We start from the raw sequence: 17,117 nt of genomic DNA, 5'->3' as shown, positions 1-17,117 counted from the left end.
TTAGAGCTTAGCATGTGAGAGTATACAATATCAGAGTTGATCAAACGCAACGACCAAGGGCGTCAATCGGGTGAGTTTGATCAGAGGCTTTAATCAAAGGCGTCATCCCTCACGGAACAACACCTCCCTGCGTTTATTACAGCAACAGAAGCAACTACAGCAGCAACAAGAGTAGCGACAACAACAGCAGCAACATCACATTTCGAGGGCGACGCAGCTACTTCCGATTCCGAGTGGGGACCTGCTCTCGCAGGACCCCACACGTCTTTGGAAATGATTGCGATGATCATGTCTGAGCTGAGATTAAAGTCACTCAAGATTACTTTGTTTAACCATAACTTTAGGTAGGTTGGTGTCATCGGGGCTGTGTGAATACTACTCATGAATGAAATCACGCTTCTGCATGACCGAAATTGTACTAATTTTGGTTGATCGAGTAGAACAAGGCACGTGCCATGTCCAGACGAATTCTTATCAACAACAGTGTCCTTAAATATGATGCTAAAATAAATGTTAACACTGGATTAAACGTGCACCTCTTAACCCCTCCCTCGCATTTACGACTAACAATTTGCATTTGCACATAACATACATTCAAGTACAGTAATTTGCTAAAACGACCAAATTGTCATTCTAAAATTTGAATGCCATTCTTACCCTCGACCCCCCACAGTTCACATATCCGACCGTCGGTTCGATTGAACGGACAATTAACAAACATGTGTAGAGTTCCATTATAATACTTCTAATGAAATTAAAATACCGTACCTCCGTTTATGGTGCTATAAATTATAAAACCAGTTGTTATCTTTTTTTGTCGTTTAATGTTTAGTGTTATTGTTTATAGTGTTATCAATTTACATATTTTTAACTGCAGGTGATTCCCGGTATACTTCGCTATTCTGGACCTGAACGTTGCGAAACGATTCATAACGAGGACCTTTCCCCACCAGAGCGCAAGCCGCTAATGAAAAGAACTCGGGCCGTCGGGAGGACGTGCTTCCATGGGCAGTGGGGGACAGGGCATGGTTGTATTGCCTACAGGTACCACCGGGTATGTCCCCCAAGTTGCTCCGCCCATGGCGGGGTCAGGTAGAGGTCATAGAGGTGGGGTGATGTAAAGACAGTGCATCAACTAAGGGACCAGGTGGTGACACACAAGATAGACTTTTATATAAGTTTATGCACCAGCGGCAAATTGCCCTGGAATTTTGCAATATTCAAGCCTTAATGGCCACACCAAAAAGCACAGCTCACCATCCCACCGCCGCCCCGCGACGCGCAACGCGGCACCACAATCCCCACGCACCGGCCGCGCAACAGCATCCGACGCGCTGTGTCATTTCGAGCTTTGGCAACCTCTTTGCTTGGCAGGGCCCCCCCGCTTATTCCACACTTCCTCCCCTGATGGTTCGAGGTCACAGTCATCGGTAACATCACCACCGCTAGATAACGCAGCCCGTGCGCCACGCCACCGCGCGAGCCACACCGCCACGTGCACATTCATCTACGTCACGTGTGCACACCGTCTGCGCACGCACCACCACCCCGCGAGATTTCCGCGACACGTGTGTCACACCACCGCATGCACCATGCTGCGAACGCGCACGTCACACCACGGCACGTGCGCCGCACCACCTGGTGCGACCCACCGCCGCGCACGTGCGCACATTTTCGGTCCGCCGCGTGCGCCACACCCTCAGCACATGTGCCGCGCCGCCAAGTGCGTCACACCGCTGAGTGAGTGCCGCACCACCGCGCGCGCTACACCCATGCCACGTGCGTCCACGCCGCCTCACTCCGCGTGACACACCGCGGCGCGTGTCCCGCACCGCCAAGCGCGCCACACCGCCGCGCACACACCACATTATTCAGACCGCCGCGTGCGCCACACCTCAGCACATGTGCCGCACTGCCAGGCGCGTGCGCCGCACGGCCGGACTGTCACGCGCTCCGCTCCACCACGCGCGCTTGCACCGCCGCATACGTCCTGCCCGCGTCGCCGCGGTCTAACGCCCGTTTCGACTCGATCATTAAAAAGTGAAGGTCAGTTCACCATTCGTGTTGGTGCAGAGGCCTGACCGGCCCCCCCCCGCTCCTGGAACACGGGCGTGCGCATCTCCAACCTGGGAAAAGTACGCGTGCTCCAGCCGGAACCTCGCTTTCAGCAGACCTTTCAGCGTTGCCTCCGCTGAACAACTATCGTCCGTGTCACCTCGCTGTTTCTTTTTTCGCGTTTTATATACTGCCATATTGGCGTGCGCGCAGACAAAGTTTGCCAGGATGTGGCGCTTGTCCGCCCGGTACGGTACCCCGCATATAAAAACGCTCTTGTAGAAGGGCACCCCCAATTTCTTAAACACGGCTCCCAGGAGTCTGAACAGCGGGTCCAGCCGCGAGCACCCACGTACTGGTGGGCGAGGTCCTCCCTCGCGCCACAGAACACGCACAGGTCTGATGCCCCCGGGGTGACCTTGCTGATCCACGCCGCCGAGGGCAGCGTCCAATGCGCCAGCCTCCACTGGAGGTCCCCGCTGCGCTTTGCAACGGGGGCCTTGTAGAGCTGTTTCTACTGGGGGGTGGTGTCGATCAAGGGAGAGAAGAACTCCCTCCACTTCGTGTCCGGTAGGTTTTCCAGCTCTCGACACCGCAGTGGTTTGACGCAGCAGTCGTACAGCACCCGCTTGGAGGCACCCTTGAGGGCCACGTCTCTGCAGTTCGCGAGCTTGAGCAACCTCCCTGCCTCACAGCGCCCGGGGGGCTGGATGCAGGAGACGCGCAACTCCTGGAAAGCGGGCTCGCCCTGCTCCATTCCAGGCTCCGCCACGCCTCCAACAGGCTCTGGTAATAGCCCGGCAGTCCGGTGCAATCGACTAGGGACAGGTCCATAAGGAAGAGCTCCCTCCCATATCCCAGCCGCCCGCCCGCATTTCTCAGCAGGGCGAGGGCCAGCGACGTCCGGGGCAGCTCCTCTTGTTCATATAGCAAGTTTCTCACGGCCTGGAGCCTGAAGCTCATCACTCGAGCGGTGACGTCTACCAGGCCCTGGCCGCCCTCACCCACCGGCAGGCAGAGGACCCCTGGCCTCATCCAGTGCTTGCCGTTCCAGACAAAGTGGGCAAGCGACCTGTTCGCCCTCGTGAATAACCAGCCCGGGGGTTGGAGGGCCTTGGCTCTGTGCCACAGCACCGAGGCTGCCAGGTTATTCCCTATGAGCACTCTCCCCTGAAGGACATTTGTGGGGCGAGATGTGCCCACGCTCTCAGTTTAGCATCAAATACGTCGCTCATCTCGGTCCAGTTTTTGTGAACGACTTGGGGCTTCCCTAGGTACACTCCGAGATACTTCACGCCCTCACCCTGCCAGGTGACTCCGCCTGGGAGGAGCACGGAACTCACTGCACCTTGTGACCCCATCCATAACGCCTCACACTTCCGCCAGTTGACTTTGGCGCAGGAGGCCTTTTCATAGACCTCCACCGCCCGGCAGAGTGCAGCGACGTCCTGCGCGTCGTTGATCACGGCGCATACGTCGTCCGCATATGCGGAGAGCTTTATGACTGCGTTCTCCGGCCCCGGGACCCTGAACCCGGACAAGGTGTTTCTCAGGCGTCGCAAGAGCGGCTCAAGGGACAGGGTGTAGAGGAGCCCCGAGAGAGGGCACCTTTGCCTGACTCCTCTTGTCACGGGAACAGGGCAGCCAAGCCTTTGATTGATTTTTATGAGGCTGGATATGCCCGTATATAGGAGGTGCACGTGTGCCGTGAAGTTCTGGCCGAACCCGAAGGAGAGGAGCAGTCTTCTCAGGTACTCGTGGCTCACCCTGTCGAACGCCTTCTCCTGGTCCATGAATAGGAGACCCGCATCCACGTCGTGCATATCCGCGAGGGAGATCACATCCCTGACCGTGCCGATGTTGTCATAGATGCAGCGGCCGGGGATGCAATACGCCTGCTCGGGTTGCACGAGCTGATCCACCACCTCTTTGAGGCGGTTTGCCAGCGCCTTGGCGAATATTTTATAGTCGGCACACAGGAGGGAGACGGTCCGCCAGTTTTCTATGCGACGCAGGTCCCCCTTCTTAGGCAACAGGGTGACCACCGCCCTCCTGCAGCTCTGCGGGAGTTCCCCGTCCCGCAGGCTCTCCTCCAGCAGCCCCAGCAGGCAAGGGCCGAGTACATCCCAGAAAGTTTCGTAGAACTCAACTGGCAGCCCATCGATCCCTGGGGATTTGCCAGCTGCCAGACTTTTCATGGCAGTGTGCAGCTCCTCCAGGGTGACGGGGCTTTCCAGTTTGTCTCTCTCCGCGTCCCCCAGAGTAGGGCCCGCAGCTAGTAGTTCTTCAACCGCCTCGTCCTGTACGTGCTCAGCCTTGAACAGGTGTGAATAGAAGTCCTTCGCGATCCTAGCAATTTCCCCCTCGGCAGTTGCTGTCTCCCCCTCTGGGGTAAGCAACCCTGAAATGTCGTTCTCATTGCTCGAGGGTCTGTTGCCTAGCCTAAAGAAATACTTTGAGGGAGAATCCGTCTGTGCCAGGTGTTGCACCTTTTTGTGCACAAACGAACTATGTGCCTGTTGGTCCGTGACGGCCCTAAAAAGTCGCCGCTTCTCCAGCAGCACCTCGCCCTCGTTGTTGTGCGCGTCCTGGGCCGAGCCCATCTCAGCCTCGAGCAGCAGCAGCTCGCTCGCTCCCCAGGCGTTTCACCGTCTTCTCCTTGGCGGCGGCGTGCTGGCTCGAAAGCTGTAGACAGAGGGCCCTAATTTGTGCTTTAGTGTGTTCCCACCATCGCTGACCAGAGCTGAAACTGCTCCTAGTTGCTGCCCAGTGTGACCAACAGGCCCTGAATGCCTCCGTGAAATTTTCGTCCTCAAGCAGCTGCACGTCGAGTTTCCAGTAGGGGCAGCGACGCCTCTCCCTGGGGACTCGCAGCAGTGCTGAGACCAGGTGGTGGTCAGAGAAACCGGACGGGGTGATGTTGCTGCCCCCTAGCCGGTTAGCGCTGTCCGCACTGATGTACAGCCGGTCCAGCCTGGCGAGGCTCATCCTCCCCTGCAGGCCCGCGCGGCACCAAGTGTATTGCCTCTGGCCTGGGTGTTGCAGTCGCCACGTGTCGAGCAAACCCAGTTGCTGCACCATGTCGGCTAATGGCCGTGCGGATTCCGGGTGGGGCTCAGCACTATTGCGGTCGAGAGCCGGGTCGAGGGTGCAGTTCATATCTCCCCCCACGACCGTGAGCACCCCGTCCGCACTGCCTGCCTCCAAGGCATTCCGCAGTGTGCCAGAGAAAAAGCGTTTCCTCTCACTGGTCTTACTCTGCGCATAAACGTTGAAACACCGTAGCCTCGTGTTGTTTAACACGAAGTCTACAGATATCAGATAGCCTTTTTGGATCTCTCTGAAGGCCACGCCTTCTGGGAGAAACTTTGGACTAAACACAATTGCAACACCAGCGCGGTTGTCTTCTCCGTGACTAAAGAAGGTCTGGCTGCCCAAGAGGTGCTGGCGCTGGGGCTGCAGAGTTGCGTCAAGGTGCGTTTCTTGCAGAAACGTCACATCCGCTTTCTGCTCGCTAATGAAGCTGCAGATGCGGTGCCACCTCTGATCGCTTCGAGCTCCGTTGCAGTTTAAACTCGCGATCCTTACACCTGAGGAAGCCATGGCTTTAGGCGTCGGCTTCAGCAACAGCATCAGCGGGGCGGCACTCCGGTTGGGACATGCTCCCCTTTCTTGCTTTCTGCATGAAACCCCTCAGCCGATTGCCTTCCTGCGGGGTGCATTTGTGCTTTTCCATGTCGCTGATGATTGTCTGCGCGACCTTCAAGAAGGCCTGCACATCGGGGAAAGAATCTCCGATGTCGACCCCCCGCTTCTTGTAACTAGTTCGGAGGAATTTGACAATCTTGCCGGGTGTGTACTCTCGTTTCTTCTTAACATGTGAGTTGCTCCCCTCACTCAAGTTGTCTTCTATCTCTAACTCCGACCCTCCGTCGTCTGAGTCTCCCGGCACGCTTGTGTGAGGCTCGGTGGTTACCTCTTCCAACGCACCGTGCCGATCGGAGGTGTCTTCCAACTCGGGCCGGCTCCCCTCTGCGGCCTCTGCCTCCCTCACCTGGTCGGGTGAGGAGGTGAGCTGGTCGTCACCCCCGAGCGCCGTGTCATCGGCAGGCTCATCGGTGGCTTCCAGCACCCCCCCCCTTCCGGGGCAGCCGAGTCCGGGTCTGGTGGTCGCCCCTCTGCCTCGGCATCAACCGGCCGGTGGGCCTCGTCAATGACGACCACAGCACCCTGTGGCTCGGCCTCACCGCCGCGCCCTGCTGTTGCGTTCGGGCGGTTGTCCCGTTCGTCACTGTCGCTGTTGTCTTTCTCGGCGGCGGCCACGCGTTTTGGAAGGGTGCCACCGCGCCCCCCCCCCCCCCCCCGAATTGCCTCCTCTCGCCTTCCGCTTTCTCGACTCAACGACGGTGAAACCATCTTCCCCGCCGTCAGTCATTGGCTGCGCGTGACCATCAGCAGCGTCGGTGGAGGTCTGCTGCTGCTGCTGCAGCTGCTGTTGCCGCGGTGGCAGCGCCTGCTGCTGCTGCTTCTGCTGCTCCCGCACTTCTGCTGCTGCTGTCTGCGCAGGCGGAGCTGCTTTTCCCCTTTCATCCAACAGTGGACAGTTTGATTCTAATGCGACTACAGTGGGATTTTAATAATTGTAATGAGATTCAAATATTGCATGTCCTACCCCCGGTTCGCATTCACTTAACATGCATATGGCCAAAGTGTGATTCTAACATTATCACAGTGCAATTATAATTATTATTATGCGATAATAATCACGAACCTCCATTTTTGTTGTTCAAAACTAATAATACTGTGATGCCGCCGCCACGAAGCCGTTCGGCAGGCGCCCAAATCCCCGACCTCGCCACCACCAAGCAACGGAGCCAACCCCGCGTCTCCCTCACCTCACCTCACACGAAGACACCCGCACGCATTTCCCCCCCCCCCCCCCATAGAGCTCCGAGGGGAGGTCACCTGGCCGACCGTTTTTATCCGAGAAACCCTTATCGGGGTTAACTCTCACGGTTTCCGGCGATCAGGGAATTGGACGACCTCCCCCGTGCTACGTTGCGCCGCTGCGCTGCGACCAGCCTTAATATGGTGTGGTCGCGGCATGGGGCATTCGGCCACCGCGGTTGAGGCGCATTTCCCCCCACACACACCCCCACGGGTCGACGGGGCAAGCAGGGGAGGGACGGGACAGCATGAATAGCGGGACCGCAGGAGCTGTTGCGCATAGTCATGGCGGGTTGGGATAATTACGCTTGAGCGCGCAGGCCCCATTGTTAAGAAGGGTAAGGGAGTAATTAGGATGTACGCCGCCAACGCCGCTCACTGATTAGCAGATCAAAAGCGCCCGGAACCGCCGTGCGCGGGCTCGAGGTGCACGAGCCCATTGTTCAGCGCAGCATCCCCTTTGAGGTAGGGAGGATAAATAGAGGGGCGCAGAGGGGAAATCGCTCTCTTCTCTCCAGGCCAGCGGACCAGCCGCGGCTCCAGCCAGCGACCCGGGCGTCCGCGCGACTCATCGAGGTGCGCTGTTAGCACAGGGAGCAGCGAACCACCGCGGGCACCAAACAGTGAGTGGGGAGGTGAAGTAGGGTAGCGTAAGCCAATAAATAGGGAATAGGTACAGGTTTGGGTGGAATAGGCCAGCCTCGTCGACTCACTGATTCAACATCAATTCGCAGGTAGCATATAATAAATCATTAATAGCGAAGCGTGGTCTCGCGTGATCTTGTCGTGCAGAGTGTCGCGTGAGGAGCTGCGTGTGTGTGCGTGCGTCCACCCCGGGTGCGATACAGGTGCGCGATCCTAACGCGAGTAGTCAGGGGTGAGTGTAGTGCTGCGGCTCGCCTCGGGGGAGCGCTGCGCAGAGCGGCGCGAGAGTGGGTGTCGCGTGTGTTCACTCCGTGTGTGATACAGGTGCGCGATCATAACGCGAGTATCCAGTGGTGAGTGAGTGCCGCGGCGAGCTGTGTACGTGAGTGCGCATACATTCGTTACGTGTCGGATACGAATACGCATTGGTACGTGGTTATTCGACGTGGAGGCGAGTGCCGCACAGGGCTATAGACGGGCACACACTCGCAGCGTGCGAGAGCTGTACGTAGCGGTGTAAAGAGGGGGAGTATGGCGTTTGATTGATGATGCTGTGCGCACGTATGCTCGCAGCGTGAGAGCGCGGCGCGAGGCTGTAACAGTAGGGGCGTCACGTTCAAATGCCGGCGAAACAGTAGCGGGAAATAGGGAGGTGGGGTAACGTAAACGGAATAGGGGATGCAGGCGGGAGGGACCCCGGGGGCCAACGGCCCCCACACTTCTAATGATATTATAATACCTTACCTCCGTTTAAATGGTTATAAATTAAAACACTAGTTTATAATCGTTTAATGTTCAGTGTTATAGTTTATAGTATTACAGTTTACATGTTATAGAGTACAGTTTATCCCGGACATACTTCGGGATTAGGGACTGGTACGTTGATGAACGATTAACTACGGTGACCTTTCCCCTCAAGGAACACGTGTTAATCGGGTAGACAGCCAAGATGCTGCGGGTTAAGGGCACACTTGTGTGACGGAGGTCCTCCACCTGAAATTATCTTAACATAGGAACATTATAAATTAAAGACCGGACAAACATTTGTTAAAATTACGTTTTTATTCATCTGCAATCATTTTTACGTCAAAATGTTCACACATTTCCAGTACCATGCAAACCATTTCCGTTCCAGGAATACCAAAACGTTAAAGTATCATTGATTTCCTTATTAATTTACCACATTTCACTGCGAGTCCATGTTGAAGTCAAGGCCATATATCCAACGATCGCGTTATCAATGTACATCCTGATATCGACTATCTAAAGTCAATTAATACCAATCAAAAAAAGCTATATACTTGACAAAAATCGTTTAAAATGTTGAGTAAAGATGTACCTACAGACGCATTCCAACTTTAGCTCAACAGGGACACTTAACGACTACAATTGAACCCTCTCACAACCAGTGCTCATCACACCATTTCGGCAAGTAACCCGATAACATTACAAACCACCACTGGGCACGTCATTAAACTCTCAAAAAAACTATAAAACTAAAATGTTCAAAATAACACACAAAAGTACTCGATACGGCTTAAAAGGTATAACCACATGACGTAATATTTTTTCAGTCACCCCGAGCTCTCTGGTTGACTCTCGAGCCACTCCATTACATCCAGCCATCTATCGGGATCCAACTGCATGGGATCGAAGGTGGAAACTTCTTTAGAACTCATTGCAGCACCTTGAATTTCAGCTTTTGATTTCAGTTTCCTATCATTGTGGACCGTCTGATGCCTGTTCCTGGTTGATGAGTCTGCAAATGTCTTCCCACACACAGGGCACAGAAATGGCTTCTCGCCCGTGTGTGTTCTCTGATGACTATGAAGATTTGATGACTTTGAAAATGTCTTCCCACACACAGGGCACACGAATGGCTTCTCGCCCGTGTGTGTTCTCTGGTGACTCTGAAGATGTGATGAGTGTGCAAATGTCTTCCCGCACACAGAGCACAGGAACGGCTTCTCGCCCTTGTGTGTTCTCTGGTGACTCTGAAGATGTGATGAGTGTGCAAATGTCTTCCCGCACACAGAGCACAGGAACGGCTTCTCGCCCGTGTGTGTTCTCTGGTGACTCTGAAGATGTGATGAGTGTGCAAATGTCTTCCCGCACACAGAGCACAGGAACGGCTTCTCGCCCGTGTGTGTTCTCTGGTGTCTCTGAAGATGTGATGGCCATGAAAAGGACTTCCCACACACAGAGCAATTGAATGGCTTCTTGCCCCCGTGTGCGTGGGGCTGTGGAGAGCGTCTCTGCTCCATGTGAGCGGAGTAACAGCAGCGGTGTTATCGAGTCAAAAGTACGCTATCGGCCGCAAGGATGTTTAGCGTTGAGTTTTAGATTTTGTTAACGGCTAAAACAAGAACGACACTCGCGTTCAAGCGAGACGCAAAAAAATCCCGTAAATTTGACGACGAACACGTTTAAGATTTTATCCGCGAAAATAGACACTTACTTGGAGATTCACGGTATATCGATGTCTGGAACCCGTTTGAAGATGTCGCCACGAACTCTCCCGACGCAAAGTCGCCTAACTGTCGACGCAGCAATTGTGCTCGCCAGGCTGCGTTGTCTCGCGGTTGAAGGGCGATCAGCAGAGCGACGAGTCGAGCGTCCAACCTCATCAAGTTCCCTCTCGAAATGGCATTGAGCTCTGCTTCTGAGCCGCCTTATAACTCCCCCCTTAGGATCCAATCCTTTGTCTTTCAGGATATTTGCATTCGATTGTTAATTTTGGAAGGCACAATCCGCATATATATTAACATACTGATGGGTAATGTGCCCATTGTGCTTCAAGCATGAATATGTAAGTGCATCTCAGTGTGTCATTATGCACTTATTCTGAATAAATGGAAAAACACGTTCCCCATGCCCTCCATTGTCCTCGATTTAAAGTGAATGCAGCCCCGTGGCGTTGCCAAAAATCGCCGAGCTTCGTGTGTGAGCACGTACAGACGCGTAGTGACCACACTTGCAATACAATCACTCTAACATCAGTAACTAAAATCCGATCTGGTACGTGGTCTCCACTTGGTCTGGTTTGTATCCGTCATCACTCCGGAGACAAACAGCGAGGCATGGTTTGGTCAGCCACCACCTCGTTTGCCAAAACGACTTTAATAGCTGCTCTCAAACAACACTATCACCAATGGTGGTTTACAGGCGAGGCTGTTAAGCGGACAATCAGTCGTTTTGGGCAAGGCGTATGGGATAATACACACCTCTGTTATCCCATAAACACAATACACAGCAGAGGGAAAGCTGCCTTGTTGGGGAGATGTAGTTTGGGTAAGGCGCTGTGACTGGAGTTAAACATTCGCTGCTTGGCCCCGTCGACAGCAGCGGAGACGATCCGATCCACTGTGCTCCATCTCCCCACAAGGTCCACGAAATTCTTGTTTTTTTTAAATGAACGTATGTTTTTCAAATCACATGAAATGTAATTATGTTATAATATGTGATTGTTATACACTTTATCTGTTTACATACCGTTTATAGCTATTCGATTAAATTAACATGACATTCATCCAACAGTGGACAGTTTGATTCTAATGCGACTACAGTGGGATTTTAATAATTGTAATGAGATTCAAATATTGCATGTCCTACCCCCGGTTCGCATTCACTTAACATGCATATGGCCAAAGCGTGATTCTAACATTATCACAGTGCAATTATAATTATTATTATGCGATAATAATCACGAACCTCCATTTTTGTTGTTCAAAACTAATAATACTGTGATGCCGCCGCCACGAAGCCGTTCGGCAGGCGCCCAAATCCCCGACCTCGCCACCACCAAGCAACGGAGCCAACCCCGCGTCTCCCTCACCTCACCTCACACGAACACACCCGCACGCTATTCCCCCCCCCCCCCATAGAGCTCCGAGGGGAGGTCACCTGGCCGACCGGTTTTCATCCGAGAAACCCTTATCGGGGTTAACTCTCACGGTTTCCGGCGATCAGGGAATTGGACGACCTCCCCCGTGCTACGTTGCGCCGCTGCGCTGCGACCAGCCTTAATATGGTGTGGTCGCGGCATGGGGCATTCGGCCACCGCGGTTGAGGCGCATTTCCCCCCACACACACCCCCACGGGTCGACGGGGCAAGCAGGGGAGGGACGGGACAGCATGAATAGCGGGACCGCAGGAGCTGTTGCGCATAGTCATGGCGGGTTGGGATAATTACGCTTGAGCGCGCAGGCCCCATTGTTAAGAAGGGTAAGGGAGTAATTAGGATGTACGCCGCCAACGCCGCTCACTGATTAGCAGATCAAAAGCGCCCGGAACCGCCGTGCGCGGGCTCGAGGTGCACGAGCCCATTGTTCAGCGCAGCATCCCCTTTGAGGTAGGGAGGATAAATAGAGGGGCGCAGAGGGGAAATCGCTCTCTTCTCTCCAGGCCAGCGGACCAGCCGCGGCTCCAGCCAGCGACCCGGGCGTCCGCGCGACTCATCGAGGTGCGCTGTTAGCACAGGGAGCAGCGAACCACCGCGGGCACCAAACAGTGAGTGGGGAGGTGAAGTAGGGTAGCGTAAGCCAATAAATAGGGAATAGGTACAGGTTTGGGTGGAATAGGCCAGCCTCGTCGACTCACTGATTCAACATCAATTCGCAGGTAGCATATAATAAATCATTAATAGCGAAGCGTGGTCTCGCGTGATCTTGTCGTGCAGAGTGTCGCGTGAGGAGCTGCGTGTGTGTGCGTGCGTCCACCCCGGGTGCGATACTGGTGCGCGATCCTAACGCGAGTAGTCAGGGGTGAGTGTAGTGCTGCGGCTCGCCTCGGGGGAGCGCTGCGCAGAGCGGCGCGAGAGTGGGTGTCGCGTGTGTTCACTCCGTGTGTGATACAGGTGCGCGATCATAACGCGAGTATCCAGTGGTGAGTGAGTGCCGCGGCGAGCTGTGTACGTGAGTGCGCATACATTCGTTACGTGTCGGATACGAATACGCATTGGTACGTGGTTATTCGACGTGGAGGCGAGTGCCGCACAGGGCTATAGACGGGCACACACTCGCAGCGTGCGAGAGCTGTACGTAGCGGTGTAAAGAGGGGGAGTATGGCGTTTGATTGATGATGCTGTGCGCACGTATGCTCGCAGCGTGAGAGCGCGGCGCGAGGCTGTAACAGTAGGGGCGTCACGTTCAAATGCCGGCGAAACCGTAGCGGGTAATAGGGAGGTGGGGTAACGTAAACGGAATAGGGGATGCAGGCGGGAGGGACCCCGGGGGCCAACGGCCCCCACACTTCTAATGATATTATAATACCTTACCTCCGTTTAAATGGTTATAAATTAAAACACTAGTTTATAATCGTTTAATGTTCAGTGTTATAGTTTATAGTATTACAGTTTACATGTTATAGAGTACAGTTTATCCCGGACATACTTCGGGATTAGGGACTGGTACGTTGATGAACGATTAACTACGGTGACCTTTCCCCTCAAGGAACACGTGTTAATCGGGTAGACAGCCAAGATGCTGCGGGTTAAGGGCACACTTGTGTGACGGAGGTCCTCCACCTGAAATTATCTTAACATAGGAACATTATAAATTAAAGACCGGACAAACATTTGTTAAAAATACGTTTTTATTCATCTGCAATCATTTTTACGTCAAAATGTTCACACATTTCCAGTACCATGCAAACCATTTCCGTTCCAGGAATACCAAAACGTTAAAGTATCATTGATTTCCTTATTAATTTACCACATTTCACTGCGAGTCCATGTTGAAGTCAAGGCCATATATCCAACGATCGCGTTATCAATGTACATCCTGATATCGACTATCTAAAGTCAATTAATACCAATCAAAAAAAGCTATATACTTGACAAAAATCGTTTAAAATGTTGAGTAAAGATGTACCTACAGACGCATTCCAACTTTAGCTCAACAGGGACACTTAACGACTACAATTGAACCCTCTCACAACCAGTGCTCATCACACCATTTCGGCAAGTAACCCGATAACATTACAAACCACCACTGGGCACGTCATTAAACTCTCAAAAAAACTATAAAACTAAAATGTTCAAAATAACACACAAAAGTACTCGATACGGCTTAAAAGGTATAACCACATGACGTAATATTTTTTCAGTCACCCCGAGCTCTCTGGTTGACTCTCGAGCCACTCCATTACATCCAGCCATCTATCGGGATCCAACTGCATGGGATCGAAGGTGGAAACTTCTTTAGAACTCATTGCAGCACCTTGAATTTCAGCTTTTGATTTCAGTTTCCTATCATTGTGGACCGTCTGATGCCTGTTCCTGGTTGATGAGTCTGCAAATGTCTTCCCACACACAGGGCACACGAATGGCTTCTCGCCCGTGTGTGTTCTCTGATGACTCTGAAGATGTGATGACTGTGCAAATGTCTTCCCACACACAGAACACAGGAACGGCTTCTCGCCCGTGTGTGTTCTCTGGTGACTCTGAAGATGTGATGAGTGTGCAAATGTCTTCCCGCACACAGAGCACAGGAACGGCTTCTCGCCCTTGTGTGTTCTCTGGTGACTCTGAAGATGTGATGAGTGTGCAAATGTCTTCCCGCACACAGAGCACAGGAACGGCTTCTCGCCCGTGTGTGTTCTCTGGTGACTCTGAAGATGTGATGAGTGTGCAAATGTCTTCCCGCACACAGAGCACAGGAACGGCTTCTCGCCCGTGTGTGTTCTCTGGTGTCTCTGAAGATGTGATGGCCATGAAAAGGACTTCCCACACACAGAGCAATTGAATGGCTTCTTGCCCCCGTGTGCGTGGGGCTGTGGAGAGCGTCTCTGCTCCATGTGAGCGGAGTAACAGCAGCGGTGTTATCGAGTCAAAAGTACGCTATCGGCCGCAAGGATGTTTAGCGTTGAGTTTTAGATTTTGTTAACGGCTAAAACAAGAACGACACTCGCGTTCAAGCGAGACGCAAAAAAATCCCGTAAATTTGACGACGAACACGTTTAAGATTTTATCCGCGAAAATAGACACTTACTTGGAGATTCACGGTATATCGATGTCTGGAACCCGTTTGAAGATGTCGCCACGAACTCTCCCGACGCAAAGTCGCCTAACTGTCGACGCAGCAATTGTGCTCGCCAGGCTGCGTTGTCTCGCGGTTGAAGGGCGATCAGCAGAGCGACGAGTCGAGCGTCCAACCTCATCAAGTTCCCTCTCGAAATGGCATTGAGCTCTGCTTCTGAGCCGCCTTATAACTCCCCCCCTAGGATCCAATCCTTTGTCTTTCAGGATATTTGCATTCGATTGTTAATTTTGGAAGGCACAATCCGCATATATATTAACATACTGATGGGTAATGTGCCCATTGTGCTTCAAGCATGAATATGTAAGTGCATCTCAGTGTGTCATTATGCACTTATTCTGAATAAATGGAAAAACACGTTCCCCATGCCCTCCATTGTCCTCGATTTAAAGTGAATGCAGCCCCGTGGCGTTGCCAAAAATCGCCGAGCTTCGTGTGTGAGCACGTACAGACGCGTAGTGACCACACTTGCAATACAATCACTCTAACATCAGTAACTAAAATCCGATCTGGTACGTGGTCTCCACTTGGTCTGGTTTGTATCCGTCATCACTCCGGAGACAAACAGCGAGGCATGGTTTGGTCAGCCACCACCTCGTTTGCCAAAACGACTTTAATAGCTGCTCTCAAACAACACTATCACCAATGGTGGTTTACAGGCGAGGCTGTTAAGCGGACAATCAGTCGTTTTGGGCAAGGCGTATGGGATAATACACACCTCTGTTATCCCATAAACACAATACACAGCAGAGGGAAAGCTGCCTTGTTGGGGAGATGTAGTTTGGGTAAGGCGCTGTGACTGGAGTTAAACATTCGCTGCTTGGCCCCGTCGACAGCAGCGGAGACGATCCGATCCACTGTGCTCCATCTCCCCACAAGGTCCACGAAATTCTTGTTTTTTTTAAATGAACGTATGTTTTTCAAATCACATGAAATGTAATTATGTTATAATATGTGATTGTTATACACTTTATCTGTTTACATACCGTTTATAGCTATTCGATTAAATTAACATGACATTCATCCAACAGTGGACAGTTTGATTCTAATGCGACTACAGTGGGATTTTAATAATTGTAATGAGATTCAAATATTGCATGTCCTACCCCCGGTTCGCATTCACTTAACATGCATATGGCCAAAGCGTGATTCTAACATTATCACAGTGCAATTATAATTATTATTATGCGATAATAATCACGAACCTCCATTTTTGTTGTTCAAAACTAATAATACTGTGATGCCGCCGCCACGAAGCCGTTCGGCAGGCGCCCAAATCCCCGACCTCGCCACCACCAAGCAACGGAGCCAACCCCGCGTCTCCCTCACCTCACCTCACACGAACACACCCGCACGCTATTCCCCCCCCCCCCCCCCCCATAGAGCTCCGAGGGGAGGTCACCTGGCCGACCGGTTTTCATCCGAGAAACCCTTATCGGGGTTAACTCTCACGGTTTCCGGCGATCAGGGAATTGGACGACCTCCCCCGTGCTACGTTGCGCCGCTGCGCTGCGACCAGCCTTAATATGGTGTGGTCGCGGCATGGGGCATTCGGCCACCGCGGTTGAGGCGCATTTCCCCCCACACACACCCCCACGGGTCGACGGGGCAAGCAGGGGAGGGACGGGACAGCATGAATAGCGGGACCGCAGGAGCTGTTGCGCATAGTCATGGCGGGTTGGGATAATTACGCTTGAGCGCGCAGGCCCCATTGTTAAGAAGGGTAAGGGAGTAATTAGGATGTACGCCGCCAACGCCGCTCACTGATTAGCAGATCAAAAGCGCCCGGAACCGCCGTGCGCGGGCTCGAGGTGCACGAGCCCATTGTTCAGCGCAGCATCCCCTTTGAGGTAGGGAGGATAAATAGAGGGGCGCAGAGGGGAAATCGCTCTCTTCTCTCCAGGCCAGCGGACCAGCCGCGGCTCCAGCCAGCGACCCGGGCGTCCGCGCGACTCATCGAGGTGCGCTGTTAGCACAGGGAGCAGCGAACCACCGCGGGCACCAAACAGTGAGTGGGGAGGTGAAGTAGGGTAGCGTAAGCCAATAAATAGGGAATAGGTACAGGTTTGGGTGGAATAGGCCAGCCTCGTCGACTCACTGATTCAACATCAATTCGCAGGTAGCATATAATAAATCATTAATAGCGAAGCGTGGTCTCGCGTGATCTTGTCGTGCAGAGTGTCGCGTGAGGAGCTGCGTGTGTGTGCGTGCGTCCACCCCGGGTGCGATACAGGTGCGCGATCCTAACGCGAGTAGTCAGGGGTGAGTGTAGTGCTGCGGCTCGCCTCGGGGGAGCGCTGCGCAGAGCGGCGCGAGAGTGGGTGTCGCGTGTGTTCACTCCGTGTGTGATACAGGTGCGCGATCATAACCCGAGTATCCAGTGGTGAGTGAGTGCCGCGGGGAGCTGTTACGTGAGTGCGCATACATTCGTTA

General features: G+C 53.2%; 2 protein-coding genes across 5 annotated transcripts in view; one reads left to right on the top strand and one right to left on the bottom strand.

Annotated features, from left to right (window-relative positions):
- Positions 1–17,117, top strand: part of LOC133361284 (zinc finger protein 239-like) — an 807,570-nt gene that overhangs the window by 4,635 nt on the left and 785,818 nt on the right. The window lies entirely within an intron of this gene.
- Positions 1–17,117, bottom strand: part of LOC133361349 (oocyte zinc finger protein XlCOF6-like) — a gene marked incomplete at its 3' end in the record, with an annotated part of 68,528 nt that overhangs the window by 49,047 nt on the left and 2,364 nt on the right. The window contains exons 2-3 of the mRNA XM_061580279.1: positions 13,930–14,442; positions 9,378–9,866 (exon numbers count right to left, since the gene is read on the bottom strand). Coding sequence (XP_061436263.1) covers positions 9,378–9,866; positions 13,930–14,442 — 1,002 coding nt within the window. The remainder of the gene's footprint in view (positions 1–9,377; positions 9,867–13,929; positions 14,443–17,117) is intronic.

Source organism: Lethenteron reissneri, chromosome 72, assembly GCF_015708825.2.
Source record: "Lethenteron reissneri isolate LAM-NWPU_2019-01 chromosome 72, ASM1570882v1, whole genome shotgun sequence".
Taxonomy (NCBI): domain Eukaryota; kingdom Metazoa; phylum Chordata; class Hyperoartia; order Petromyzontiformes; family Petromyzontidae; genus Lethenteron; species Lethenteron reissneri.
This window is presented reverse-complemented; position numbering and strand designations above follow the sequence as displayed.